Raw genomic sequence first — 16,446 nt, 5'->3', positions numbered from 1 at the left:
AATGAAATAAGTAAAGCAAAATAGTATAAACAAATCAATCCAAGCAAAAGCGGTCCGAAAGTCTGCCTAAACGAATCTCAGTTTCGGATAACACAATTAGAACTACTCATATTTATAGTTTTCAAAGTGTTAAGAGATCGAAATGATGGGACTCTTTTGCTTCTAACTTTATAGCGAAATTACATTTTGATGTGTGGCACTACGACTCCACTTTTTAGAGAGCAATTTTAAAGTATTTCCACTACTTTCACAAGAACTTTGCACACGTAAGGACATAGGTAAATTAAAGTGATTGGTTTTTTAATTCAATACTTTTACTTTATTACTTTATTTATTTCCGATATATTTCCGCTATTTTATTCGCCCGCCTTCACAACCAAAGCCAAAGTAAGTTAGACACCACTTACAGACAGATTACTGCTGTCAAAATCATATGGCTTGCTACGCGAGTACATACATACATACATATGTATAGTAAATGTATATACCATTTATAAGTAGATAAAAGTAAGGAGAGCGCAAATCTCTTCGACAACTTATCAAATGATTGCTCGCTGTGAGCGCACACAAACGAACGAATTGAAGAGAAACATTGCAGGTTTACCAAAACTATTTTAATTTGCTATATGTGAGTTAGTAATTTCAATGATTTGGATAGCCGTAAAATCGGAATAAATGTTGTTGTAGACGGACTTTTGACAAGTCCATGAATGCTCAACGATTGGTGGTGTAAATGGATAAAGGATTACTTGCTTATGTATGTATGTGTGAAGCATTATTAATTATTCATCTGAAGAACATCGTGAAATTATTTTTGTCTTTCTTATTTAAAATTTTAAAATATATTTGGGTGAAATATAAATAATAATGCTGTAGCCATTGTAGCCACACTCACTCCGCAGCCAACGGGGATTAAAAAATCGCAATGGCATTGTAAATTATTTTCGAAAATGGCTATATTAAATATCTCTGTCCGTTAAGGCACTGGAAAAATATATTTTACTTGTTATCAATGCTTTCAGCTTCAGTTATAATGTACATAAATGTTAGTTGCACAAGTTTTTTAATCTCTCTTCATATGAGGATTATCTATTTCAAGTGCTTTAGATAGATGGTTCTTTCAAAGCAGGTAAAATAACCTCTTTAAAACGAATAAAAAATGTTCAATATAAAAGATTTATTTTAGTAGCTTGAATCCATGTGGTATACCTGCTCTGCTGACACTGGCTCATCAGTGATCGCAGCGAAAATTTCGAAACACTGTGCTCGCACTTTAGTATAAATTGAGCTGTTGAATTTCACAACAGCACAATCGTCAAAGTATCGTAGACCACTCAACATCTTTAGCGGATGTATAACGTCGAATTTTGCTAAACGAAAAAGTGAGAAGTTCGCTATTATAAAATTATGACTGAAGTTACGGAAATTGAGTTATTAAAAAACAAAGAAAACGAAATTAAAGCGACCACCACCATAATGCCTAGTAATGTTGAAATCATCGGTTGTCCAAAACCAGGTGGAGCTCTGCAACGTCTGGCCGATCTCGCTGCAGCCATCGCAGCGGAAGACCGGAGCGCAAATAGCGATAGCAATTATGACGACGAGAGCGACACAGAATCGGATGACAGTGACTACTTTAGTATCGACATACCCTTCCGGACCCGTAGGGCATCCTTGCCAGCTGTCATTGAAGCTCAAAAAGTAACTGAGGCCGCAACTGCTGCCATGAGGAAATTGTGGACTCAACGCATGGCACGTCGATCCATGTATTTGTAGAGCATCCCCACTGCTTTTAAAACTTGGAGAGAGGAGTATAGATTTTTAATAATTATTAATTTTTTATTGAATTGAAATTGATGTAGTGCTTTAAGAAAATGTTCATGAAAATTGTTCTGAATAATTTATAAAAACTAAAAACTCTTTGAAATCGAGTTAATGTTGTATTAACATTGTGTAAATAAATAATATTAAAGATAAGTAATTTTGGCAACCCACAATTTGTTTTAATTACGAGTATTATTAGAATTGATTTTGAGAAACCAAAATACGATCTGTAACGAATACCAAAAGACTGTAAATTGTCTTCCAGCAAAAAAAAAAATAATATAAAAATAAAGTATGTTACAACAACTAAATCACAAATGATACATTGAATTGGTTGAATGGATCACAGAAGGGGAGGGGCAATCTAGGGCTATAATGTCAATTAGCTCTGAATATAAACAAAATCGGTCCACACATTGGTTTAGACAGGGATAGGTTAGACAATGCCACAGCATCAATACCATAAATATAGGTTTTTTTTCAATTATTTAACATAATTGATTAAAGAGGATAATCGAGCTCAAGACCTACCTTAAGGGCATAGGAGAATTGTAATTCATTTAAAATTTCGTCGAATTAAGTTGTACCAAAGCGTTCTTTCATCCTTGCAATTGAGGGAGTATAAAAAGTTCAGAAATTCGCAATTGAATATATAAAACCGATATTAAGTTTGCCGCAAAGTTTTTAACATTTCAAATCATCATGAACCCTACGAAATATATATATTACATAATACTACGTGATCCGGCAACGCGTTGCTGTATACATTTTATACTATTATTCTAATAATAAATTATTCAATACAAAAAATAACGAATTTAAGGCGCCTTCTCAATGTCTGGTTACCAGCCTTTCTGTCCAGTTAATAGAGTTGTCCGCTTAATCGATTGTACTTGATTGTACTAAACATCAACAAATTGTGGGCCCGGCCAATATGCATAGTTAATGGAGATATCTGCTGAATAGAGCGTCCATTTAATAGAGCTTTCAGTGCATTTTTATACTCTCGCAACAATGTTGCTAAGGAGAGTATTATAGTTTTGTTCACATAACGGTTGTTTGTAAGTCCTAAAACTAAAAGAGTCAGATATAGGGTTATATATACCAAAGTGATCAGGGTGACGAGTAGAGTCGAAATCCGGATGTCTGTCTGTCCGTCCGTCCGTCCGTCTGTCCGTCCGTCCGTGCAAGCTGTAACTTGAGTAAAAATTGAGATATCGTCATGAAACTTGGTACACGTATTCCTTGGCTCCATAAGAAGGTTAAGTTCGAAGATGGGCAAAATCGGCCAACTGCCACGCCCACAAAATGGCGGAAACCGAAAACCTATAAAGTGTCATAACTAAGCCATAAATAAAGATATTAAAGTGAAATTTGGCACAAAAGATCGCATTAGGGAGGGGCATATTTGGACGTAATATTTTTGGAAAAGTGGGCGTGGCCCCGCCCCCTACTAAGTTTTTTGTACGTATCTCGGAAACTACTATAGCTATGCCAACCAAACTCTACAGAGTCGTTTCCTTCAGGCATTTCCATATACTGTTCTAAAATGGAAGAAATCGGATAATAACCACGCCCACCTCCCATACAAAGGTTATGTTGAAAATCACTAAAAGTGCGTTAACCGACTAACAAAAAACGACAGAAACACTAAATTTTACGGAAGAAATGGCTGAAAGAAGCTGCACCCAATTTTTTTTTTTTTTTAATTGGAAATGGGCGTGGCGTCGCCCACTTATGGACCAAAAACCATATCTCAGGAACTACTATACCGATTTCAATGAAATTCGGTATATAATATTTTCTTAACACCCTGATGACATCTACGAAATATGGGTGAAATCGGTTCACAACCACGCCTTCTTCCAATATAACGCTATTTTGAATTCCATCTGATGCCTTTTCTGTATAATACGAGTATATACATTAGGAACCAATGATGATAGCGGAATAAAACTTTACACAAATACGGTATTTGAAAAATATGTAAATAACGGATAATGAAATCTCGATTATCACTTTATCATGCGAGAGTATAAAATGTTCGGTGACACCCGAACTTAGCCCTTCCTTACTTGTTTATTTATAGATTGTTTTTACTTTCCTACACAATGTGCTAACTTTTGCTAGAATCAGTTCAGGTTCAGTAGTTTAGAAGTCCATCGCGAACAAAGAGCATGTATGTACACATATGATCAGTGGGACGAGCTAAATTGATTTAGCCATATCTCTCTTTGTGTATATACGCGAACTAGTCTGATATTGCTATGAGATTTTGCACACGTCTTTTCTCCTCAAGAATCTGTTGATTTCTCGGAACCGCCGCTATCGTACCACTGAGGCATACAGCTGTCACACAAACTGACCGATAGGAATCAAGTCCTTGTATAGGAAATTTTTTTTCGTCTAAGGTACCGTCATAATATCTGAAAAAGTTTTCCAGGTCGGACCACTATATCAAATAGCTGCTATATAAATTGAACGATCAGAGCCAAATTCTTGTATGGAAACGTCTTTATTTGTGAAGGGTGTTCCAACTTCGGTACAACCGAAGTTAACAATTTTTGTTGTTTTTTTTTTTTAATTTTTTTTAAACAAACAGATGTAACATAAATTTGACTGGCAACCATATAAGAAATGAAAATAAAAGAAATTGAAAAGTCGAGTGCCGGAAAAAACGCCATTCAAAGACTGTGATTTTGGAACTAGTTCAGAGTTTACTAAAACAGTAACTTACAGGCAATCTTGGCTAAAAAACTTTTAAACAATTCTTTTCTATTTAAAAATTTGTCATTCATTAAAAAACCCACGCAGGCGGTATTTCCATGTTAGACTATTAACCCACGACATTTCGTTCAATGTAACCAGGTATATTGTTAAGGTTAAAATGAGCGAAAAATTGTGTAGATATTACATTCTACTATAAACACTGCCCACCTACTTTTCCGATAATTAGTGAAGCCAAATGTTTTCAAAATATTTACAGCTACTTTAATGACAATTTCAAATATTTCTAACTGTGACGTAAGCAACTCTCATGTTTGCGCCCCGCCTTCAACTGTTAAAAACGGCACGGCCCTTGAATAATCTTCCGATCACAACAATAACCAAACTAAATTATGGATAACGAAAACATTGTCTAAAAAAGGGTACAATATTCTAACAATGGCGAGCCGAACTTTTGCAATTCACTTCAGCGGTCGTCAATCACCAAACAAGATCTACTAAAAGGAGACTTCCTAGAACTTCATGGATATTTATTACCTGCCTTCTGTGGGTACCTGTTTTGTGCTAGATCTTTCAACTGTCAGAAGCTGAGAGTGTGTAGCGCTGCCTATTTTTTCGATATAAATTGGAGCTATTCCAGCAAGGTGGCACATTCGTAAAACAACCGCGCTCAAAGGAGAATCAGGAAAGAAAACAAACTTAAACAAATTTCAAGCTAAAATAATTATCTTATAACAACTCAATAACAATGACTGAAGTCGCAGAAAACGCCATCAACAACGCGGGTGTTGCCATATTACCACCTCAACCATACGAAATTACTCCACCGAATGCCGGAGAACCTTCGGCATTGCAGAGACTGGCCACACTGGCCGCTGCTGCAGCTGCTCATGATAGGGACGCCGACAGTGAGTCGGACTCCGAGTCCGATTCTGATTACTATGAAGGCAACACAGACAGCGAAATAGACGACTCCGATTTTGTCACCTTCAGTCTACCGTTTCGCAGGCGTCGATCATCGCTACCAGCCGCACTCGAAGGACAGAAACTAGCTGAAGTGGCCAAATCAGCTGTAAGAAAGATTTTGTCACGACGTATGGCAAACCGATCGATATGCAATTGACCGAAAGAGGACGCGTTCAAAATCTAAAAGAAAATAACAATTAACTAGTCTACAAGTCAAATTCATAGAACTTACTTAAGTAAACAATAAAAATCTGTTTGAAATCAGAAAATTTAGGTTAGGTTCTTATTTAATAAAGTTAGGATTATATAAACTATTAATATTTATAAAATCGCAGTTAAAAATAATGGAAATATTTCTGGACTTTAGAAAAAAAATCGGAAAACTTATTAACTCAAGGTTTACTTTCTTTATCTCTGAACTGAACCGTATTAGTATTGTTGGAAGATACATGAACAATATATGTATATATGTATATTATATGTAATATATAAATTATAATATAATATATAAATTATATGTATATTTATAATATATTTATAATATATTTGTATGAAATTTTAAATAGTTATACCGATTTAGCCACAGACTACTCAAGATACTCATTTAACATTCATTAATTCAGGGATACTTTCGATATAAGGAAAATGAAAATTCCAAGAAATATGGGGAATATGGGGAGTAGAAGTGGTATATTCTGGTATCGACAATTTCTAAAACTCAAGTACCACACGTTGCTTCAAGATAAAGTCCATCAAACATCGTAGCTGTTGTTTGAAAGTCATTCTGTGACACCGTGACGATCGCTTGCTGATTGACCGCGATCCATAATTCCATACTTTGATGATACGCCGACCGATGTTAGTGCGACCTCTTCGTGGCTTCGTAACAAATTTCAATCTGTAATTGATCACTTTGTGTGAAACAAACATAAAGTTTTCACTGAATAATTTCAATAATTTTTCTTTCGAATTGCTGGAATAAAAAACCAAGCAACCGAAATTCAACGATTCAAATAATTTACAAATCAAAATATTTAAAAATAAAACAAAACAAAAAAATTGAAAAAAAAAATTTAAAAAAAAATAAAAAAAAATTGTAAGTAAAAAATTTACTTTTCAGAATTGTACAATTATCGAACTTTTCCTAATGAAGAGTATAAGGTTTTTTTATTTTTCCCTATCTTCTACCTTCCCCGATCCACAACGAACAACCTCTGAAAATTTCATCAAGATTGGTGCAGCCGTTCTCTAGCCTTAGCGATACTAACAAACAAATGTTAACGAACAGGGCTGTTTTAGGGGTTTTCCGGAAATTATTCGAATTTTTCTCGAACTCTGAACTTCAACGAACATTTAAAGAAAGAATTGCCAAATCGGTCCAGGCGTTGTTGAGTTATGCGCTTAGCAACACATTTTGCGATTCATTTTTATATTTATATATTATATATATATTCTTCTTTAGCCGGATTCAAGCAAGTGTTTCTCAAAAACGAAAATTAACCTACAATTCAAGCCATTTCGATTTACCGGCTCAATTCGAGCAAACTTAAGTGAAATAGACAATTCAACTATTTATTTACATTTTTATTACAATCCAGAAAAGTTTACAACCATCATTGATCAACAACAACAACAATTCATATTTTTTTTAATCTTTCGTCTACAATAACAAATTCTCGGCTCTCGCTAAGCGCTGAGCCAGTACAGCATCCATTGCATGGTCCGCCGCGTCAATCATACTATTCCCTCCAATTTCAGCTGCAGTGGAGGCTCTTCGAATGCGAAACGGCACATTAACACAGCAATACGTACAAGTATAACCTTCGGAATTATCACTGTCCTCCGAATCGCTTCCAACTCCTTCGCCTCCGTTTCGTACAACAATGGCAGCAGCAACGGCACCGATTTGCTGCAATCTCGATGGTCCTGCCTCTTGTGGAGCACATATTAATGGAGCTCGGTTTGAAGGCGGTTTGGGCGATCGTGGTTGAGGTGGCGGCGGTGTCGTGGCAGACCCCTCTTTCGCATCTTCACTTCTGGGCTGATTCACGCACTCGAAATCATTTACGCAAGGCATTTTATTGCGATGTTCGTTTATTGATAAAGCGCAAACGCTGAAGATCTTCCGGTCTGTTACAAGTTGATAGAATTTTTAGAATACGTCGACTTGAGAATGATCAGTCAATTTATAGCAGAAATATACTAGAATAAGTGACTGTGTGTGTACATATGTATGTAATATGTGTGTCTCAGGCGAGCAGGTAGACGTGCATAAACAGAGAACTTTCCACAATTTCTGGGCATAGCTTTGTGCTACTCACGCAATATTGTGCTGCAGTACGTAGTAGCATGGCGGCGTAAAAACCCAAATTTTCTTCACTTTTGTCTCCGTTAAGACGTTACTGGTATCCCGAAGGCCAAGCAGCAATGGACTTCGCTAAAAATATGATTTTTAAAAATACACACATTTTCCCCTTTGAAACGGCTCCCAAAATTTCCCGTACAGGTTTTACCAGTAAATTTGGGAATTCTGAAGAAATATGCCTTGGAAATAGTGTTTTTTCCCTTGCCTTTGAAAAACTGGACCGGCAAGATTACGCGAACAACAGGTTACGGAATCAGCGAAAGATTTCCCAAATCTCTTTTGTGAAATTACCAGAATTATTAGATTTAAATACTCTTTGTTTCGAACATACCTAGATTTTTTGTTTTTTAACAATCATGCTTGAACGACGACTTAAATTACTTACTACAAAAAAAGAAATGTTGAAATATTTCAAATTTCTAAATAACAATATTAAAAACTAAGATATATTTTACTTAGGTAAACCCAAAATAGCAACAAACTCTGACCAAAAAATGAGCCAAATGCGATCTTATCGAGTTTCAGAACACCCGCATTTGAATTGGGTACTCCACTGATGTCTAAAATCTTAAGCGTTATATTTATTATTATGGAATTAAGACAAAAACATTTAAACGGAAAAGTTGAAAATATTGATTTCCCTTTCTGATTTAGTCTGTAGCTAACTAAGCAGTGTCTCTCAGCTTATTGAACTAATTTGAATTGAGAGTGCTTACCGTCTTAGCAATTTCAAAACTGGAGATCTTTATTTATTTCAAGGTGTCACATGAATCTATTCATAAATATTGATTATTGGCGACAAACGGAAATCGAGATATCAAATAGTTTCCTAATGCAACGACTGCTTTAACAGGAGCCCCATTGTCCCCCAAGCTCCATTGTCTAATCCACATTTACGCCATTGATTTCATTGTAACACAAAAGCCTTTGCATGTTCCGACCAACATGCATCATTGCCACAATTTTCGAATCTCTAAGGTGAACTCTGTTAGAGCAGAGTGGCAGAGCAGAAAATGCTGAAACCATCGAAGCGTGCAGCTGAATAAATCGTCTTATCAGCAAGGACATGTTTCATGCATTACTTAGCTAGTGAGTGCGAGTTTATATGTATGTGTGGACCACACGTAACTCTTCGAGGCACTCAAGTGCCGCAAGCTACGAGTGCCCAGAATATGGTTAGGTTGATAAGCACCGGCATACATTAGTGCGAATGTGCAAAGTGAGTATTAAGTCATGTTTGCATACACATTTCATTCAAAGAATGATGACATCGGTGTTACCGTTACAGCCCAGGAATGCACATTTATATAGTAATTCGTATAATTAATGAGCTCTGCTGGGGCAAACAGAACTGCTTTCAAATGAATGTCTAAAGGGACATTCATAACATATTTAAACGGCGCGTTCAGCGCTTCTAGGCTGCGGCTGTCAACACTCACTTCCTTTTAATAGAAATTTATAGCGTGCGGTTCAGATAGAAGGTAAGAAACAGAGCACAAAAGCTCTTTTAATGTTTCTTAGCTTTTCAGCGGGGATTTAATTTGAAGTGCACAAAGCGCCAGTTCGCCTAAGCATTTGCATTACTCAATCACAATCACTGCGGCTGTCAATGAATCCATCTAATAGCTTATCTATCCCATTCTGCTTCCACATTTACAGATTGCTCTGCCAGGAGATTAACCACGATGATTCATTCAATCTCGAATACCGTGGCCCAGTCGTGATGAAAGGTAAACCGACACCGATGGATTGTTGGTTCCTAACACGCAACACTTCGGCGACAGCAACACGCGTTAGCGTTACCGACTCTCCATTGCCACCCAGCACACCGCCACCATCATCATCGACGGCAACAAACTCGAAAACCAATAGCAACAACGCAGCAGGGATCGTCTGCAGAATAAGCGAATCATCTGCCACAACTGTGGCAGCAGCTACGCAGCCATTATGCACAGCAGATGATGGTGCTGCAACTAGTCAAGCACCTTTGGCAACGGCACACGCAAACACTTTCTCACCCACATCGCCGGCCTCATCATCATCCTCCTCGGCCGTTACCGTGGCAAGTGGCGGCGTCGCAACAGCCGGAACAGACACCAACATTGATGTGCCAGCAGCTGCGCCACCTGCTGAATTGACATAGGAAATGTGCAACGACTCGTCATGCTGCTGCTGAAACATACTTTAAGTACGGAGTGGGGGAGAAGAGAGTGAAAATGCGGCCAGCACATGAAGTGAGTGCGGTACAGATTAGATTGGATTGGTTTGAATTACAGCGGCTTAGATTGCAATGTTGTTGGCGCATGAAGGGAGTAGACCACTGAATTTCCACAGCACATAACAGGTAATTTATGTTAATGCCCCCACTTGTCACCTTACAGCTAAACATATTAGTGCTCAGATGTGGACAAAGTCAAATCAGCTATGTAATATTTAAAATATCTTATCAAAATCAACACTCTCTTCACATGTATCCTTGTTCAGTTTAATAGGCACTGTAAAAACCAAAAACTGCGCCTAAAACCATGCAACTAAAACTTGGTTTCTTGACAGGCTTTAAAGAAACCCACATCTTTTCCACGTGTTGGCTCCAAAAAATTGGTTGTAATGAAAAGTCCTTCCCACAATAACTTGATAATGTTATTTCAGAGATACACATGTGCAAAATTTGAACGAAATCGTCTCCACAGACTTATAAAATAGAGTTTTTAAAGAAACCATGTACACATACCTATAGCTGGGTGGGCGGAACTTTCGTACGGCCTATTCTTAAAATTTTACTGGGATCGATTTGAAATTTTAGGACAATATTATATAATATACACCAGGAAATTTGAAAGCACTAAATCCTTAAATTATTTTCACAAATTATAGTAATCAAATAAATTATGTCTTAAGAAAATCTTCAGGAGTATATCCCGTTCTCAATGATAATGTAATTACCGGAAAACATTCTTAAAATTCTGCCGAGGCAGTCTGTCTAACACAAATGTCACTCAATCTCATCGAATGCAATGAAAATTAATTACATTGGACTCTCATCCTCAAATGTGCATAACACATCGTACATATGTACGTATATAAATCCGTTACCAAAGCAAATAAAGAAAAGAGCAAAAGATAACTTAATGAAATCATAGCAAGTACAAAGAGCCTCATCAATCATAGGGATTATGCCCGCAGGAGGGATCATATAAAAAAACAGCGAACCACAAAAGGAACATAAAAAGAACTGTCATCAAACCGAAAAAAAGCTGAAACAGAACAAAGTATAACCATTGCAGTGGTTGAACAAAAGCGAACTTAATGAAAAGGCTAAGCACAACTTAGAACATTAGCCTAACCACTGTATTTTTTAATTAAAATCACACCGTGACCGAATGCCTAAAGGATGCAAAGGCACATTTCTGCAGTTTCTTTTACATTATCACACCATATTTAATGGGCTTCCTGATTACAGATGAATCAAAAAAAAAACTTAAAATGTCATCCACCCACAACCCTTATATTATTATAATATAAGGAAAAAAATTATGGAGTTGAGTTCACACAAAATAGGTTGCGAATTTCTCCTAAAAGTGATCTAACGGGTATCTTCAGTCCATTTTTTTACATTTTATATAAGTTTTAACATTGTGAAGGACTCAAGTGACAAATTACTAATGAGTTAAGTGCTGTCAGTTTGTCTGATTCGCTCCTCTACAATGCCCGACGAATCAAAGACAACTATGTATTATAAATCAAGTAAAAAGAGATTCACCGTAGTAAAGCTGGTTTAATATGATTTAAACAAAACTTGATAGCATTGAAAATGATGGAGATGATGAATGCAGTAGAGTCCCAGTAGAATCGAACAATCTATTGGGTAGTTGAAAAAGTCTTTTCGTATTTTGTCTATAGATGTCGTTGCAGTCGTATATCTCCAGTGCTACCAATCACATTGTGTCATACCTTATAGTGTTGGGAAGATGAAATTTTAAGCTTCAGTAAAAAAACTTAAGTACGGGGAAGTTAAAAAAAGTTACAGCTGTTCAAAAATGAGTGAATATAATGAAGAAATTTGCGATATTTTGAAATTTTGTATAAAAGGGGAAGGCAAGCCACCAATGAAGTTTGTGAAGTTTACGGAGAAGATGCTGTATCAGTTCTTGTGGCACAATAATGGTTTGATCTGGAAATTTCGATAGCGGAAAAATGATAAAAAGTGGTCGACCAAAATGGTACATCTTTTTTTATTTATTTATTTTTTAGTATGAACTATGTATGTACTATGAGAGAAAAGCTGTTATTCCTTAATATTCATTATGCTCTGTAATGAAATATTTTTGCAACTAAATATGTTGTAATTCCATCATATTTTATCATAGTAACATCCCCAGAATAATAATTTAAACTATGCCTAGGCATCCCAAACAACAGTTCTTTTATTTTATAGAAACATTTATTAACAATAAATTTATTTTCAATAAATGCAAACACCTACCATATATAATTGTATTTGTCTCTAATAATTATAATACTTCGAGAGGAGAATCACTTCGAATATCTCCACAGCTCGTTTCACTCAAGCTGAAATCCCAAAATATATTGTATACATTTAAAGATTTTACGTAAACAAAACTCATATTTTTAATATTATTTTTTTATTATTTTCTTGAACAAAAATGTGTTACGCACACCAAATGGGTTCTGATCCACCAGAAAACTCAAAGCTTTCATCCGAATCAAACTGCTTCAATTGAGAATATTCCGATGATTGAGTCTCTCGTTTCGCTTTCGACGTGTGTCTAGCTGCTGCATAAGGAACCAACTTTCTTCTGTTAACAATATTTTCTGGTTTCCTATTATACGCGTGTTCATCTACGTCTGAACAGTCAGACAAGCATGTCAATGTTTCATCAGAACTTGCCGACAAATCTGTGTGGTTCTGATCGTCGTACAGTCGGGTGCAATCATAATCTAGAAAATCATATTCCGTTTGCCAGTTATTACAAATTGAGGTTGATTGGTTCATTTCCGCGCCAAATTTGGATTTAAGTTCTTCGAAGTATTGTCGGATTTGCTCCCGAGACCCTTTTTGTGCCTGTCGCAGGCTTCGTTTCCATTTGCGTGGCATTGCATAGCTATCTGAATCATAACAAATCGTCCAGATTTGCCTATGAGATAGACTGGATTCCACCTTATAAGGTACTCTAACTTCATCGAAGTGAATTTTGTCCCTCCACTGCTTCTTTTGTCTGTGCCTAAGGGCTACTTTGTCGGAACTGTGTGAATCAGAATACGTGGAAGTGTTGCTGGCTTCTCTTGACTCAACGGCGATCCTTCGTCGTTGTATTACATCGAACTTCTTCTTATACTTTTCTTGTCCATTAAATCCGTTGAAAATCAAAGCATCTCTAGGCATTTCTGTCGAGGTTTTCATCTGATGCCGTGGATTATTTTGGCTATTCTCACTTATTAAATCACCGTTTTCGCAGTCGTTGAAGCTGGAAGATATATCCGCTTGATACTGCTCATCTGATTCCTCATCGAAATTTAAACTACCGCTCCAAACACTTGATTCTGACAATGAACCGTCGAGTGTTGTGTTTCTAAAGGCAGATTGTAGTTTATCACATTCCCGTTCAAATGATAGCTTTTGCGATGCGTTTGAATAATCCGAGCCATATTCATTATTTTTACCGAATCCATCTTCGAAGAAGCTCTCGTTTAAGTTTTCAGACAGGTCACCTCCGACACACTCACTCTCTGACGCGGTGGCAATGTGATCGAAACTTTGGTTCCACTCAAAACCTTCCCATGAATACCAATCCATGTTTTTTCCAAACTCCAATTCAAATTCGGAGTTATATAAACGCTTTTCGGTGTCAATAGATTGAAGAGATGCTCTCACTTCCTCTTCCAAGGCCATAACTCGCAACTCTGTTTCATAATTTCGCAAATATTCATCGAGTTCACCAAAATCGTATTGTATCAAATGACTTCTAATAAACTCTCTATAGCTCACACTGTTTTGTACATATTCTGAGTATGCTTCTGAATTTCCATCACTGGAGGCTGCAAGCACGACGGACGGTTCTCGAGGGTTCGACTGGTGTAGTTCATCTGCTATGAATTCACTTCTCGAATACATTTTATGTTTAGGTGAAGATATTCTTAAGTTCACAAAATGATTTACCAACGATTCACAGTCTGATTCCGGCTGCAGGTCGCTTTCTTGTTTATTATCAAGAGCTATTTGAGCACTTCTTGTTTCTTCGATTGCAACTTGTGTACTAAAAGCAAGAAGCTGCTCCACTAGTTTCTCTGCGTCGGTTTTCCTCTGCTTAAACATAATCTCTGTGTAATAGTTGAAACAAATATTACATGAACACGCATTCTCAACACAGATCTCTTCCTCACTATCATCTTCGTAAGGATTTTCGGCCGCACCTCCTCTACCATTGTTGAGATTGAACAGGTAATTGAGATAATCTCCTCTTTCAATGAACATCTTTGCTTCTGTATCGCTGCTAGTTGATTGCGTGTAGAGATGAAAGGTGAAACTTGGAAACGCGGGAAAGTATTATATTTATTGCGGGATCTAATATATATCGCTAAGGCATTTATTTTCTAATGACGATAACTTGTCGACCGTGAAGGCTTTTATACTTTTTACGAGAGCCCAGCGAAAAAACAGAAGAACGCGAATGAAAGATGCATTTAAAACGTCCTTGAAAATACTCTATTCCGAAAAACAGGTAAAAAATGAAAGGGACAAACACAAAAGAGATTAAAGGGTTCCATTATTCCAAGAAAAAACTCTTTTGTGTTATTGCATAACACAATTTTTGAACCCTTTACCTGCCTTTTATATACAGGTACCTCTTTTTATATATAAAGCTGTGCACTGAGGACAGGTACTACCTGTACATATTATGTAAGGGTTTAGCAATGCGTATTAATTTATTGTTATAAGAAATGTCTAGATCTAGATAGATGCTTCGAGATGCTATATAAAACTAATACGAGTAAAATATGAAAGTTTTAAAGAAGACAATATTTTAGTTAATGTATTTTTAAAGAGAATTAGCACAAAGTAGCATTTATGAGTTCCATAGCAATATCTATCTTTCACACACAAGAGAAGCAGCTTTCGAACTGACAAAGTATGAACGTTTTTTAAACTCCAATATTTTCGATTCCGAGGTTGGTAACAATGCCACATTTACAAGGACTGGTAGAAACTGTAAGTCAAAACATTAAAAGTTTTTTTGAAATGCTTACAGCTCTTGAAGCTTAACAAGGAATCTTTATATTAACCATAAATAGAAAATTATTATAAAATTATTCAACCTTATTTTTTTATACTCACATACAACATGTTGCTACAAAGTTTTCTTTTAAGTTACATTCTCTCACCATCAGTCAAGTTCAAGACACCGAAACGAAATGTATTATTTTTATTCTAAAAGCACATATACAAGTACAATGCAATTCAGAGAAAAAAGAAGGAGAAGAAGAGATCATCGTCAATACGGATGTAGCTGGAAACTGTTTGCATACAAGATGAGCCAAAAACAGGATTGTGCAGCTCGAAGATACCCAAACATCAGCCAAAACTGCTGATGACATTTGATGGAGGTGGAGACCACTTGCCCCCACACGTATCAGCGGCACATTCAGCACAGCGAATGGGTGCGATGCTCGGCCAAATCTGCTGATGACAGTTAATGATAATAAAAATCGTTAACGCTTGGTTTGTCAAAAAACTGAGATAGACCGAAAGGAAAGGAAATGGATGCGGAAACTGGCGATTATCTGGACTACTAAGCTGCACTGCCACATAATGCTGAAAATGGCAAAGCATTGTGGTTGCAATTGTTATTGTAATTTATGATAACGATTTTTTCCATCCAACAAGTTGAAGATGTCATTGAGGTTGCTGAGGTGACGTGAGACCTGCATGGAAATGTGATGAGCTTTTAGAGTGTGAGTGGAGGAGCCGTCAACCCCACCCACCACATATTTGTTAATGGTGGTCGGCATGGTCATTAGCTTCGCCCAGCCACTGGATTTGCCCAAACGGCAACGGAAATGTCAGTCCGTCACATATTCAGTGGAGCAAAATTCTTCTGTATGCTGATCTTGCCTTAGTAATCGCCTTAAGGGGGAAGCCTACTTTAGATGCTTCAAAAAATCAATTTTGTTGCGGATTTTTTTGGGAAGGAAAGAAATTATAGCAAAATTTCTATGGCTTATAGTTATATATATTTAAACATCATTCACAAATTTTTTGGATTCGAAATCTTTGATATTCTGCATTTGGGAAGCATTTGCCCGATGCATCTCGCATGTGCATTTGTCGGACGGCGGGCAGGATGCAGGTCACAATTTCTATCGGCAACAAAAAATTCAAAGAGCTTCATATTTTTTTATAATTTATCTTCTAGGTAAAATAAAAAAATTCCAAAAAAGTGTAAAATTTTTTAAAAATTGAAAAAAGTGGTTTTTGACAAAAAAAATTTACTTTATGTTGTTTAAAAAAATGTCCAAACTTGACTTTTCTTATTTTTTTTGTTTAA

General features: G+C 36.5%; 2 protein-coding genes across 6 annotated transcripts in view; both read left to right on the top strand.

The window, feature by feature from the left end:
- The window catches only part of LOC120767072 (guanylate cyclase soluble subunit beta-1), a 106,191-nt gene that overhangs the window by 84,333 nt on the left and 5,412 nt on the right, over nt 1-16,446 (top strand). For all 4 annotated transcript variants that reach the window (XM_040092933.1, XM_040092931.1, XM_040092930.1 and 1 more), the window contains exon 17: nt 9,542-10,226. In XM_040092933.1, coding sequence (XP_039948867.1) covers nt 9,542-10,025 — 484 coding nt within the window. In that variant the 3' untranslated portion in view covers nt 10,026-10,226. The remainder of the gene's footprint in view (nt 1-9,541; nt 10,227-16,446) is intronic.
- LOC120767074 lies at nt 220-1,852 on the top strand. Of its 2 annotated transcripts, XR_005704641.1 has the most exons (4): nt 220-278; nt 383-757; nt 877-1,129; nt 1,187-1,852. XR_005704641.1 is itself a non-coding variant. In XM_040092936.1 (2 exons), the coding sequence occupies exon 2, from the start codon at nt 1,408-1,410 to the stop codon at nt 1,774-1,776; it is 369 nt and encodes a 122-aa protein (XP_039948870.1). In that variant the 5' UTR covers nt 861-1,129; nt 1,187-1,407; the 3' UTR covers nt 1,777-1,850. The 2 variants fall into 2 exon arrangements, 1 of the variants encoding a protein (XP_039948870.1); XM_040092936.1 differs by lacking the exons at nt 220-278; nt 383-757 and having other exon boundaries at nt 861-1,129; nt 1,187-1,850.

The sequence above is a fragment of the Bactrocera tryoni genome, chromosome 1, assembly GCF_016617805.1.
Source record: "Bactrocera tryoni isolate S06 chromosome 1, CSIRO_BtryS06_freeze2, whole genome shotgun sequence".
Taxonomy (NCBI): Eukaryota; Metazoa; Arthropoda; class Insecta; order Diptera; family Tephritidae; genus Bactrocera; species Bactrocera tryoni.
The sequence above is the reverse complement of the archived record's forward strand: the minus strand, read 5'-3'. Positions and strand labels throughout refer to the sequence as shown.